This window comes from Prunus avium, chromosome 1, assembly GCF_965620075.1.
Source record: "Prunus avium chromosome 1, drPruAviu1.hap1.1, whole genome shotgun sequence".
Taxonomy (NCBI): domain Eukaryota; kingdom Viridiplantae; phylum Streptophyta; class Magnoliopsida; order Rosales; family Rosaceae; genus Prunus; species Prunus avium.
The window spans coordinates 1,451,561-1,465,533 of record NC_142284.1 but is presented as its reverse complement, the minus strand read 5'-3'; the positions used below and the strand labels follow the sequence as shown (position 1 = coordinate 1,465,533).

At 40.3% G+C, this 13,973-nt stretch overlaps 1 protein-coding gene across 2 annotated transcripts; it reads right to left on the bottom strand.

Annotated features, from left to right (window-relative positions):
- Positions 1 to 8,460: 8,460 nt before the first annotated feature.
- On the bottom strand, positions 8,461 to 13,821 carry TCX2 (TESMIN/TSO1-like CXC 2). Of its 2 annotated transcripts, none has more exons than XM_021972490.2 (10): positions 13,343 to 13,821; positions 11,898 to 12,058; positions 11,065 to 11,818; positions 10,230 to 10,717; positions 10,032 to 10,106; positions 9,719 to 9,899; positions 9,541 to 9,639; positions 9,400 to 9,466; positions 9,118 to 9,274; positions 8,461 to 9,035 (listed from the first exon to the last, which is right to left on the bottom strand). In XM_021972490.2, the coding sequence occupies exons 1-10, from the start codon at positions 13,391 to 13,393 to the stop codon at positions 8,684 to 8,686; spliced, it is 2,385 nt and encodes a 794-aa protein (XP_021828182.2). In that variant the 5' UTR covers positions 13,394 to 13,821; the 3' UTR covers positions 8,461 to 8,683. The 2 variants fall into 2 exon arrangements, with proteins under 2 accessions (XP_021828182.2, XP_021828183.2); XM_021972491.2 differs by having other exon boundaries at positions 9,541 to 9,636; positions 13,343 to 13,817.
- Between the last annotated feature and the right edge of the window lie 152 nt (positions 13,822 to 13,973).

Here is a 13,973-nt window from a genome sequence, read left to right as displayed (position 1 = left end):
AATGAAGACTGAAGAACTGAAGAACTAAGAAGGGGCTGTGAGGGAAGGAAAAATGTCGGAGAGTTCGACAGATTCAAATTGCAGGCGTCGTTACTGCGAGTGTGGGTCGGAAATCAAACGGCGGACTTCATGGACAGATCTGAATCCCGGAAGAAGATTTGAGGTATGTGGCAATAATCGGGTAAGTTTTTGTTTGAATTGCATAAGGGTTAATTGGTGTTTCGTTTTTTCGCATGGTTGGAGAATGAAATTGGTGGTTTTTTGGGTCTGAAATTGGTGTTTCGTTTTGTTTAAATTGCATAACAGTAAGAAGGGGTGGCATTTTTTCGAATGGGTGGAGAAAGAAACATGCGCACGAGGAAAGGAAATCTTGCCTGGGTTACTTAGAAGAGTAAGAGGAATGGAGGACGAATTGAGAGCAACGGCGGAGAATTTCAGAAAGATGGAAGAAGAGAAGAATATGTTGGCACTAAAACTGAACAGATAGAGATGAGTGCAACTTACAAGCGAGATGGACGATCGAGAGATCGATTGAGCGTTGGATGCCGATTCTTCCTGTCCTTGGATGCTGATCCTGAATAGAAAGAAGTCGAGACTCGTAAGGTCTATGGAACCGGTGTGGAACCAGCCTAAGACCCTCCGATGCCGAAGTAAGTTTGTTTTTTAAGAGCTCTTGCTGTTGATCATATAGAAGTATAAAAGTCAAGCTGAAAAGTCTTACCCCTGTATTGTAGTGGAGGGGCCTATTTATAGAGGGCATTTAGTATGCTCTTAGTGCTCATTTTCGATGTGGGACTCGTGGGAGGGCCTTCTGAGGTCGACACGAGTCCTTAGATATTTTGGGCGGGTACTTCGAGGTTGATTCTCTACAATCGGTAAGGGATGCCGATTGTAGACGAGTTGGGCTCGTAATGGCTGTTCGCAGCTTTGAGACAATGCCATCGGTGGCCGATGCCGATTGTCCGAGGCCTTGGGTACTTGGGCGAGTTTATGAGATCCACGTGTCGTTGTACGAGTGGAGGGTCAGATATGGTACAAACAGTAGTCCCCCAAGTTGCCGATTGAGAAGCTTCTCGGTTGGGGACTTGAATGTGTATTCGGCATTCTGACCCGGACACAATGGTCCCATAGTTGCCGATGGTGGTATGTAGTCCCCCAAGTGCCCAAGGGAGTGAGCTTCTCAATCGGCAACTTGGGGGACTACTGTTTGTACCATATCTGACCCTCCACTCGTACAACGACACGTGGATCTCATAAACTCGCCCAAGTACCCAAGGCCTCGGACAATCGGCATCGGCCACCGATGGCATTGTCTCAAAGCTGCGAACAGCCATTACGAGCCCAACTCGTCTACAATCGGCATCCCTTACCGATTGTAGAGAATCAACCTCGAAGTACCCGCCCAAAATATCTAAGGACTCGTGTCGACCTCAGAAGGCCCTCCCACGAGTCCCACATCGAAAATGAGCACTAAGAGCATACTAAATGCCCTCTATAAATAGGCCCCTCCACTACAATACAGGGGTAAGACTTTTCAGCTTGACTTTTATACTTCTATATGGTCAACAGCAAGAGCTCTTAAAACAACAAACTTACTTCGGCATCGGAGGGTCTTAGGCTGGTTCCACACCGGTTCCATAGACCTTACGAGTCTCGACTTCTTTCTATTCAGGATCAGCATCCAAGGACAGGAAGAATAGGCTGGTTCCCACAGACGGCGCCAATCTGTTGGCACTAAAACTGAACAGATAGAGATGAGTGCAACTTACAAGCGAGATGGACGATCGAGAGATCGATTGAGCGTTGGATGCCGATTCTTCCTGTCCTTGGATGCTGATCCTGAATAGAAATAAGTCGAGACTCGTAAGGTCTATGGAACCGGTGTGGAACCAGCCTAAGACCCTCCGATGCCGAAGTAAGTTTGTTGTTTTAAGAGCTCTTGCTGTTGACCATATAGAAGTATAAAAGTCAAGCTGAAAAGTCTTACCCCTGTATTGTAGTGGAGGGGCCTATTTATAGAGGGCATTTAGTATGCTCTTAGTGCTCATTTTCGATGTGGGACTCGTGGGAGGGCCTTCTGAGGTCGACACGAGTCCTTAGATATTTTGGGCGGGTACTTCGAGGTTGATTCTCTACAATCGGTAAGGGATGCCGATTGTAGACGAGTTGGGCTCGTAATGGCTGTTCGCAGCTTTGAGACAATGTCATCGGTGGCCGATGCCGATTGTCCGAGGCCTTGGGTACTTGGGCAAGTTTATGAGATCCACGTGTCGTTGTACGAGTGGAGGGTCAGATATGGTACAAACAGAATAAATTAGAGCAAAAACTGAGAGAAGAGGAAGAAGAACTCAAGATTTTGAAAAAACAGAATCTGGGAATGGGTCAACAAGTTGTTGTACTAGAAGGGGAAATTTTGAGTTATCGACAAAGACAAAGGTGGTTCTGGGTTGTTGTTCTGTTTTGTTTAATAATTGTGATATTGTTCATCAATATGGATGATTTGGTAGTGTAGAAATGGCAGAAAATGGGCATAATGTTGTATATACTCTTGAACAGCTTTTGATGGCATGGGCATAGTGTAGAAATGGGCAGGAATTGGTAGTGCAGAAATGGGCAGAAACCTGGGCTAAGGTTATTTTGTGCCTATTTGGCAATGTATCAGATTTTTGCTATATAAGATGATTTTGTGCTGAATTGGCAGTGTATACCAAATAAACAGGGGCACATTACATACAATCCAAAAGGCTTCAATTACCAATTAACATTAACCAACTGCACATTACATATAATCCAAAATACACCTGAACATTACATAGAATAGGCAAAAGAGCCTTCAAAATAACATTACCAAATAGCATACTTGAGTCTATAATTGTTCACCCAAAATACACATCCACATAGTAAGTACATAAGAGTCCAAAAATAGGTCTTAAAAGTCCACAAAATACGTCTTGACAGTCTATACTTGTCCTCCTCTTTTGACACTGTGCTTGAATCTTCCTCTATGGGTTGTGGAGTGTATACCAAGTGAAGAGGATGATGGTTGCAAGGGCACTTGTTGTGAGTATGTCATTGGCAGATTGGCCCTTCCTTGATTGATATCCCTTACCACCTAAGATAAAAACCACAAACAAAATATATTATTATATAGGCAAACATAAAAAATCTGAGTTGGGCAAGAATAATAGGCCACTAACTGGTTGTGAATATGACATCCTTGCAGCTGGATTCCATAAGCCTCTTCCTCTTCCTCCTCCTCTTCCTATGCGCCTAATAACTTCAATTTGGGCTGGGGCAGTGTCAGTTTGAGTTGGGGCAGCATTAGTTTCAGTTTGGGTTGGGGCAGTCTCAGTTTGGGCTGGGGCAATATCATTTTGGCCTGCATTTCCATTGTCAGCTGCTTGAACTTCATTTTGGCCAACATTCCCATTTTGGGCTGCCTCAGCCTGCACAACATACAAGCACAACTATACAAAATCACAACCACAGTGGACCACAGTACAAATAATTAAAATGCATAACAAAACCTTTTTTTATTAAACAACCTGTCTTCCACATCCTCTTCGATTGTGGCCTTCTTTTCCACATGCTCCACATCTAATTTTAATGAAGAGTCTTCTAAGTTTTGCTGCTGGAGCAGTGTAACCTGGAGGCAAAGGGTTTAGTGGATTTGGGGCTAGTAATTGAACCTCAGCAGCCTCATTTGTCCTCACTCTCTTGGGTCTTCCTGGTTGACGCTTATGAAATGGAGGTCCAATTGGAGGCAAGCCACCCTTAACCCACTGATCCATAGAAGGGATGGGGTGAACTATTGGTTGATATGACCTCATGTATGTCTCTGGCTTATAACACTCATGTACATATTCAACAGGGTTTTCATCTCTGTGGAATATAGCTGAAATCGCATGTGCACAGGGTATGCCACATAAATCCCATCTCCTACAACTACAAGACATTGCTGCAAGATCTATAACAAACTCCCCACCATACATGTGACTGACTTGATACATTTTATCCCCAGCCAATCTAGGAATGCATTGAGAAGCTCCCATCTTGTTCTTCTCAATTATTTTGAATATCCTTGGGCTAACAGGGTGTTTCCATTTACCACAAGCAGCCCTTCGAATAGTCATCCTAAGCATCACATACATTCGAATACTTTCCAAACATGTCAAAATGGAATTATCTCTGGCATCAATTATAGCTACATTAAAGCTCTCACAAAGGTTGTTCAGTAGAAGATCACACTTATACCTTGTATGAAAATGAGATCTGGTCCAATTATTGGGTGGTCTCTGCACCAACCATTTCCAAGCTTCCAACTCCTCTTCCTTCATCTTGTCCATTTCTGCTTCCCACCAAGGAATAGTAGTGGCTCTGGCAGCTGCCACAACATGTGTTTAAGAGTGAGACCAAGATGTGTTGCTCTAAAATTATTGTACAAGTGTCGGACGCACATCCTATGCTCTGCAGTTGGTAGTACATGTGCAATGGCAGGTATGAGCCCCTTTTGCTTATTACTTATGAAAGCCCAAGATAAACCATTTCTAATACCTAAATCTTCAATCAACAAAGACAGAAACCAAATCCAAGAGTCTTTGTTTTCAATCTTAGCCACAGCATATGCAATTGGGAAAAGACCATTATTACCATCAACTCCTACAGCAGTCAATATTTGGCCAGGATAAGGACCTTTCAAAGGGCAAGCATCAACCCCAATTACAGGCCTGCACCCTTCTAAAAACCCTTTTTTACAAGCAGCCAAACACACATAAATCCTTTGAAATATTGCTTCACCCCCAACCATATCACACTTAATTTTCACTTTACTACCTTTGTTGGTTTTCTTCAACTGCTCTGCATAGTCCCACAACCGTGCATATTGCTGTATGTAGTTTCCTTCAATTTGTGCTTTAGCCAATTTCTTTGCCCTATACACTTGAGTTTTGGACACCCTCACATGATAGGACTCCAAAACTTCTCCTTGAAAAGCTTTGAGATTCCAATATGTGTTTCTCTTAATCTTGCTAGAAAATATTTCACAAATCCATTTGGGATTAGCAGACTTCAGTTTCTCCACCCTTCCACATGTGTGTTCTAAGCTCAACTTCTTAATTACAAATGTTTGCACATTCTTTCCAATCTGTGAAGCATAAACCACAAATGGATATTTTAATCCTCCGTTGCAAATTGCCTTTACTCTCGTCTTGTCATTTTTTTCAAAGAACAGTTTCCTTCCATGAATAATGGAATATTCCCTGAGTGCCTCCTTAAGAACCTGTCTATTTTCAAATTGCATCCCAAGCCGAAACTCAGGATTCTTTAAGTCCACCGCCCTTCTATACTGCTTAAACCGAGGCAGTTTTTTTTTCCTTCTCACCTTACTTGTCCCTTCATTATCCCCTTCCATATCATCCCCATCACCCTCACTTTCAGTATCAAAATATGAGGTGTGCTCACCATCTGATGACACCTCTCCAGGAGCTTCAAAACCAGGCCTCCTATTGCTATCCCCTCCTTTGTCCTCTGCCCCTTCATGAACAAGCACTTCAACTGTCTTAAACCCAAATTCTTCTTCACTGAACTCGTAATCACTATCAACAAATTCTCCATCATCTTCTTCACTGTCTACAACCTCAGCTTCATCTTTATCTTCAACATCAACATTATCTTCCACCCCAGTTTCATCTTCCACCTGAACATTGTGTTGCACCTCTGCATAATTGTCTGCACCATCCAAACCTTGACTCCAAACTATATTAGAATTGCCCACTTCAGTATAGTACAACCCCACAATCCTATTACATGGCATTTGGCCCAGCATGTCAACCAGTTTAGCATCAGAGCTGATAAGTTCAAGCCCACCTACACCATGGGTTCCACCCTTCCTATACCATATTTCCATATTTGGTTTGGGGTTGGAAATGTCTACATTGTAACCAAGCCCTTTCCCTACCTTTCTTAAGTCCACCAATGACAGAAAATCCTGTATAACATTATCCAAGTAACAAACTTTTCCATTTTTATACTCCCCACTTTGCAACACACCCCCATGGTGAAGTTCTAAACTACAGTTTTCATGGTTACCTGTACAGTAAACAAAGGTCAAAACAATGCTAAAACACACACACACACCTGTTTTGGAATCATAAAATCTGACAAAACCATGTTTTAATTCAATGTTCTGCACCAAAACCAAAATATACAGTACACATTTCGTTCAGTTTTTAAATTGCTATGGAATAACTTCAGTCCATTTGGTGTGAGGCATAGATAGAAGACAAGAAGGGATAAAAAAAAAACCTTAAGTGTTGCAGTCAACGACAGTATAAAGCAACAAAGCGTGTAAGGAATCTTTAAAATCTATGGACCACACATATGAAAACAAAACCAACTCATACGTATTCAAACAGGCAGAATCACTTACTGTATTTAGGCGCAACACCACTCCAACGGAAGTCAAACTCTTCCATCACTATCAGCCAAAAGGACCAAAAACCCAACTACCCCCAAAATGAAACCCTAACCTTTAACTGTACCCCCGATGAACCCCAAATTTCGAAGCTTACACAGAAAATTTCTCACTCACTCAGTCACTGCTGCAGGAAATTTAACTCCAATGGCTGCCTCAGAAGGGATAGTTCAGGTCCTTTCCCCTTTCTTCAGCGCTATATTCGATTTGTTTCATTCGAAACGACGAAAAGTCACTTATACCCCGACCAACAAGACCACGTGACACTCACATGGTCAATTTTGACGGATTCAGTTACGGCAGGACCTAATTGCACCCTATTGTCAAATTAAAGTACGAAATTGCCACAAAATTTAGTTCACGGACCCAATTGCAACTGGGGCCATAGTTCAAGGACGTCTACAGTAATTAACCATTTTATTTTATTTTTTGGTAAAGAGGGGGGGCCAAACCCCAAAACAACAAAACCTTAGCCAGAAGCTAAACTAACCCAACGAGTTCTAGGAACTCCTAATAAGTCATCAACTAAAACAGAACCAAGCCAGCTTGGAGCAGCATCAAGCACACACAACCCAAGATCAAGGTTATGGCTCCATTTAGCTAAACAATCCGCCACAGCATTCCTTTCCCTGTATATGTGGCTCACAGAACAAACACCAATTTGTCTCACCATTGCACAACAGCTAGCAATCAAGGAAGCTAGAGGATGGGAGCCAAGCCTAGAATGCTGCTGAACTAGGAGGACAGCCGTAGCAGCATCCATTTCCACAGAAAGCCTACGAATGCCTTTAGCAATAGCAATTTGCAAGCCAAAAAACAAGCCCCAAACTTCAGCTTCCAGAATCTGCCCCTTACCAAGGTTCACAGCAAACCCACTGACCCAATCCCCTAAGGAATTACGAATCACTCCTCCAGCACCAATAGAGCCTGAAGCACACCTTCTAGACCCGTCCACATTAAGCTTAAACTGACCCAGCTCAGGAGGTTCCCAAATAAGCAAAAGTGGCATTTTTAACGTAGCTTAAACCTAGCCCAGGGAGCTGATCTAAGCATAGAAAACATGTCTAGACCTGAGGCATCACTTTAGTATAATTCACTATCATTCTTTATAAAACATGTGAAGCCTTGCTTATCCATTGCCAGCTTATCCATTTTTACCAAGTAATAAATTTCATGTGAAATTTTTGTGCAAAGTTTGTGGAAAGCATCTACTTATTGCAAAGTGTGTTGTGATTACGTGCAAGCATTTGTGTTCCATATGCATTATGCAGCACCTTATTTTATATCACAACACCTTTTTTTTTGTTCTTGCATTTTTTTACAGATACATAATAATGCACGTATGCATTTGTGTATGTGAATTTTGGTACACTTGGTGGTCTATTGCTGTAATTATGTTATGACATAAATGACTTCATTTATTTGCAATTTAATTATATGTTTCCTGTTACTCAGTTAAATTATCATATAAAGTGATGCTCGACATTCCAACAGAGAAAACATGTCTCACATATGCTGGAATCCACTTGGAGCATCTTTAATGCGAGATGTTATTTCTAGCCGTTAAACGTCTATGTGGCATTTTTGACATATCATTTGGAGATGCTCTTATCTCGCAAATCATAAATTGAACTTAATCATGGATGGTAATTCAATCCACTTTCTTAAGAGTCAATTTTGAAGTATTGTAGAATGTGTTGAGCAAATGTTTTTGGCCTTTTCTAAATTATAGTTTGGATGTGGAAACCACTTTCTTTTTTTGTGCGAATAGACATTCACCTTCCAAGTTTCCATCTCATAATCCCATATCCTTGGTGAAATGAAATGGTTCGTCAAAACATTTGTCCTTTTATCTTTCAGGGCAGTGGTTGAGTAAGATCAGAGAATTCAAGTAAAGCCAATTTAAGGGAAAATCTTATACTAAAAGGATTAAGAATTTTTTTAAACATGTTATTTCGTTAAGTGGCCAGAGAAAGATGGGAAGCATGGAAACAAAAGGGAGGAAAAGATGAACTATAGATTGAAATTCCATATTATACAACGAAGAGTTGGGTATTATGAGAGCAGGACACCATACCACATATTATTATACAAGTACAGAAAACTAACTTAATAAATGACATACAGAAAGAAACTAAACAACTTATCTTTAAGCAAACTAAAAGATTTTGTTCTACTTTCCACAACGAAAATCTGACCATCTCAATGCTCTCAATGCTGGGGAGTGAGAGACGGAAACGAAGGGATGGATTGTAAAATTAATTTCCTACCAGTCCTTCGACCAGGTGATGGCCCAAAGTCACTATTAGGAGGGCACACCCTCTTACTATTGGGAGAAGCAGTCTTGACGCCGGTGCTAGGAGATCCATCTCCTTGAAGAATCTCCGGCATTTCATCCTCTGGAACAGTTTGGCTATGTCTCTCAAACTTGGATTCGGGTCGCAGAATATTTGGTTTTCCGAGTTTCTGGCTTGTATACAATCCAGAAGAGGATCCTCCAATGCTAAAAACAGAAGAGCGCGGCGGTTTGTTCTTTGATGAAAATGGCAGTGAAACCATTTGTCTGGAACACAAATTGTATCATTAGAGTTGTAATAACAATGAAACATCAACTTCTCAACCCACAAATAGTTTAAGAATTAAACCTGGAAAGCCGTAAAGGCGTTGTGGGAAGAGCAGAATCCGGGCGCTGCTCTTCATTTTTCTGAATTTCAATTTTCTGTTGATGTTTCTCAGCCACACTCTTTTCACATGCTTCTGCTTCTTCCTCATCTAGCTCAGCTTCTGTTCCTATAAAAGATCCTGAATTCCAAAAGAATAAGGAGCAAATGTAAAGATAATCAGCAAGCACACTTGAAGAACTTCATAGGAACAAATGTAAAGATGATAAGAAATCAAAGGCATGCCAAGCATAGCACTTCACTCACCATCCTTTCTACCAAATGCGTTTTTACAGCCTTCACATCTGCAGCTAATAGAGCATCCAACACCGCCCTGTAAAAGAAAACCAAATGTTAATAAGATTGAATAGGATTTTATAAGCAAACAGAATATGCTGAGGGGAAAACCTGATAGCATTCACAGTATTTTTTCAGGCAGCTTGATTTCTTGCAGTTGCATCCTCTTTTATGTCGTGCAGAAGCTGGGGTCTTGCTGGATTCCTCCTGCTAGTGAAAACAACTTTTACAGGTTAGATTGCAGTTCAACTAGCAAAAAGAACAGAGAAGAGTTTACTTATTTTCTAACCCCAAGTTCAGGAACAGAATCAGAGCTCCTAATCACTTTCGGAGCAAATGCAAGTGGGTTGCGAGACTCAATCTGTTTACGAGTTGCAAGAACAGTATCTTCATGGATAGGCTTGTTGAAGCATTCTTGACATGAACATGGTTCTATGCAGTAGACACCAGCAGCAAAGCATTCGCAGTAACTACATGAATAGTATCACGAGTCAAATAATAAACTCAAGGACTTCTAATGGACTAATCAACCAGATGCATATATCTCAATGCAAGCGACGTAACAAAAATTTTAGGCTTCACTAAACGGGAGATGAACCTACAGTTTCAAACACTTCGATTTTTTACAGTTACAACGTTTGCAAGACTCGGTTTCTCCAGCATGTTCAAACCTGCGCCTGCAAATCCAATGAAAATTATGAGATGATAGATAAATATACAAAAAATCTAACCAATTACATGAAAAATGAAAATCAACATGACAACAATTTAATGGAGAATATCTAGTCAACAGCACATGCCTCTTCTTTTTGGGGCTATTCTGGTTGAACTCTTCATTAGCTAAAAATGCAGGTTCTTGGGAAGCATCGTGAGCCAGCTGAACCCCATTTTCAGCAACATCCATGTCTCTTTCTGAAGAAGCTGAAGAGAAAGATTCATGACCAGGTCCTTGACCACCGGTGGGGGAATGAATGTCGGCAGTGGAGTTGGGCAAACTTAGTTGCCTGCCATAAGCCAGACTTTCACACTTGATGATTTTGTAGTCTTTTGAGGTTTTTGCAAGAGCATTTAAGTGCAAACCAATTCCAGGTAAGATGCACCGTGAGGATTCACCACCGGGTTTCATAGGAACTAGTTGCTTATCATTTGTGGTGATTTTTTCATCAGATTGAGATAGCATATTAGAACTACTGTTTGAAACATTATCTAAACTCTTCCTGCGAGCTCCTGCCATCTCAAAATCTAGACAGCGCCTTCGCAAGCCACGTTGCAAATTTAAAACAGCAGGCTGATACACAAACAGAGAAAACACTATTAGTACAACCAAAGAAGTAAAATAAAAAGGTAATGAAAACGATATAAAAAAAAAGTCACAACTCTTTAGAATCAACAAGAGAAAATAGATATTAAAGAGGACTATCAAGATGGCATAAATGTTCCGCAGGAGGGTAACCAGAAAATACACATAAAATTAGAACAAACAACGTACAACTCTTACCATACAACCTACAGGAGTAGGCTACCTTTTTTTTTTTTTTTTTTTTTTTGGGTCAGAACAGGAGTAGGCTACTTATTCATTATATCTATGCAAATGTTACTGAAATGTGGGTGATGGAACCTTGTTGCATACTATACCTTACAATTGAACTGCATGGGTGTTTCCACTTTATTATCTTCTTTCTCACTTTGACTGCTAACCATACAATGATTTAAATGGCCCTCCATCTGTTCTGTTCTTTCCAGCTGACTAGCTTCTCCATATTGAGAGGAAGGATCTTCAGTTTCAAGTTGTCCGCCAGAACCAACTATATCAAGGACTTGCACATTTTGCTCATCATTAACATCATTTTGCGTGAGCTGCGGCGCAAGAGAAGTACAAAATCTTGTTACAGGGTCCAGAGAATTCTGCATTAGCCCCTTGAAAGCCTCTGTGCCATGGGGGGAATCAAAAATTAACAGGTCAGCAGCATCAGAAATCAAACTCTCCCAATCACAGCCTGTCACTTCTTTTCTTTGCACAGTCTGGCATATAATCTGTAGATGTCCTTCATCATTGGATGAACCTTCTTCAGAGGTCTTTTGAACATATGGAACAAGTGGAGCGGACAAGTCGGCCACTTCCAACTCACAATGTGCCTCAGTACCACAACGAGTTGGGTCACAGTCAGGGCTACCACAATCATATTTCAAATTCCGTGGTAGCTCAATTACAAACTTTGAGTGTTCACTAGATGGCTCTACAGAATCTTCTCCTGTAGAAACCCCTGGAACACAATCTTCGCGTAGCTCTTCTGAGTTAATATAAAGTTGAGCTGCATCTTCATTTGCAGAGACTTTATTTCCACTTGCCAGAGTGGACTCAGGTTTTGACGGATCTGAAGTGTTATGCCTGAAAACAAAAAAAAGTATAATTTACTCAAAGAATAAGGTAAAAAAGAAAGGTGCAAAGAAATACAGCAGTGAATTACCTCCTGAGGAATCTGGATTCCTTGTGAGCACTGACATGGGGCGAAGTGAAAACAGATGGAAGGGATGCAAAACTGAGGGAGCTGAACGTCTGAGTAATATGTACAGACTTAACTGGCTTGATAGGAGAAAGACTATTGATGTAGTTAAAGACAGGAGAATCCTGCACATGAGGAACACAATTCTTCTTAATGAAAAGAATTACATACACACAGCAATAGGAACATAATATCTTGACTAAATAGAAACTAAAATGAGACGGGTTTTCAATACAAAATTAATATATAAACTCTATTGCACCACCAAGAAAGTAAAAGAACCATCCGCATATCCTCAAGCATCAACAATAGGAGAGGAAAAACAAACATACACCTATCAAGCAAATAGTTGACCACAAAATCTGGCAAAAATGAATGCTCTACAATCATTATCTTCAAATTTCATGAAGATGCATTTATCAGATCTGTTAATAACTTTTCTGAGTCTGGTTGACCAAATTATGGCTTCTTGTAACATAGAATGAAGTAATAAATGGCTAAAAAATCTTTTTTTTTTTATAAAAAAAGTGGCTCTAAAAGAAATCGTGTTAGCAATATATTGAATCTTACATAAAAGAAAAACATTTCAAAATAAATTCCATTACTTCTGTTTACAAGCAAAAAAGGTAAAATTTATAAAAATTAGGCCTGAACAACAATCTCAAGTCTCAAAATAAGCTTTCTAAACAAATCATATTACAAGAGACTTGCCGAAGCCAATTAGTGACAATTAAACTCAATTTGAGATCTAAATCACAAGATACCAAAACCCACATAAAGCAAACCAATTTTCCAAAACAAAATTAAAAGAGGGAAAGAGGACAACAAATTATCTAAAACGAATTATCACTGTAATCTTTCTAAGGACATCCAATTGACCACCTAAAAAATATATATGAGTCCTGATCCAGCTGAAAATGAAAGATTAAACCACATGCAGTGATGCAGAGCAACACCCCATGAACCAAAAAGAAGGAAGGGAAAAAAAAAATGCCTCAACCTTCTCAAAAATGCACAAGCTTGAGAAACACCAAGGCAAAAAAACTCAAAAACAAAACAAACCCATTTCAGCGACAACCTTAAAATTTTGTTTTGAAAAAATGCCTAGGTCAACCTTGTCAAAAATGCACAAGCTTGAGAAACACCAAGGCAAAAAACTCGAAAACAAAACAAACCCAATTCAGCAACAACCTTAAAAAAAAAATATATATATAAAAATGCCTAGAACCTTCTCAAACCTGCACAAGATTGAGAAATACCAAGGCAAAAACTTCAGAAACAAAACAAAACCCAATTCAGCAACAACCTTAAATTTGAAAGAAAAATAAAACAAGAAGAAGAAGAATAAGGAATTGACCAAAAAAAAGAAGAAGAATAAGGAGAACAAGAAAATGGGCACAAAGGCTGACCTCAAATTTGGCTTTGGGAGTGCCGATCTGGTTCCTCTCTGGGGTGTCCATTTCCAGAGAGGCAGCTCCACCACAAGCCCTCTACCTCTACTACTTCATCCGCCACTACCACTACCACTACCACTACCACTACTTTCTCTCTCTACTTTTTGGCAGTGAATATTTGTTCTTCTCTCTAGATTGTAAAAAGGAAAGACATGGTGAGGTGGGTCACTTGACTGGGTCTGCTCTGCTGCAAATAGGTTGAGATTCAAGTAGAAGTGAAGGCGGGAGAGTTAGAAAGGAGTAGCTATGGATTTTCTCGTGGGGATAACCTTGACCCTACCACCAAAGCCCCACAGTCTCCACAGCTGTCCGTATGTATATATGTTTGCGTTTTCTCACACCCACCCAACTTTAAAAAAAGGTAACGTACATTTTACTGTGTATGGATTTTCTCAATCTTTCTCTTTCTTTCTCAGTTTCTCTCTCTCTCTCTCTCTCTCTCTCTCTCTCTCTGTGTTTTTTTCCTCACAGGGTAGACTCTGTACCCTCACTCATTCACCTCCGCTTCCCTCCTCCTCTGGTCTTTGGTCTTTGGCCTTTTGGGTTTTTATCCTTTTTATATTAATTGCTTTGGTTTGCATTCTTT

What these genes read in the sequence shown, in the direction of transcription:
- TCX2 (XM_021972490.2), bottom strand. Translation starts at nt 13,393, where the DNA reads ATGGACACCCCAGAGAGGAACCAGATCGGCACTCCCAAAGCCAAATTT. An exon ending in CCATGCAGTTCAATTGTAAG is followed by an intron (nt 10,718 to 11,064) that starts GTATAGTATGCA and finishes TTTGTGTATCAG; the next exon opens with CCTGCTGTTTTAAATTTGCA. An exon ending in ATTCTGTTCCTGAACTTGGG is followed by an intron (nt 9,640 to 9,718) that starts GTTAGAAAATAA and finishes TGTTTTCACTAG; the next exon opens with CAGGAGGAATCCAGCAAGAC.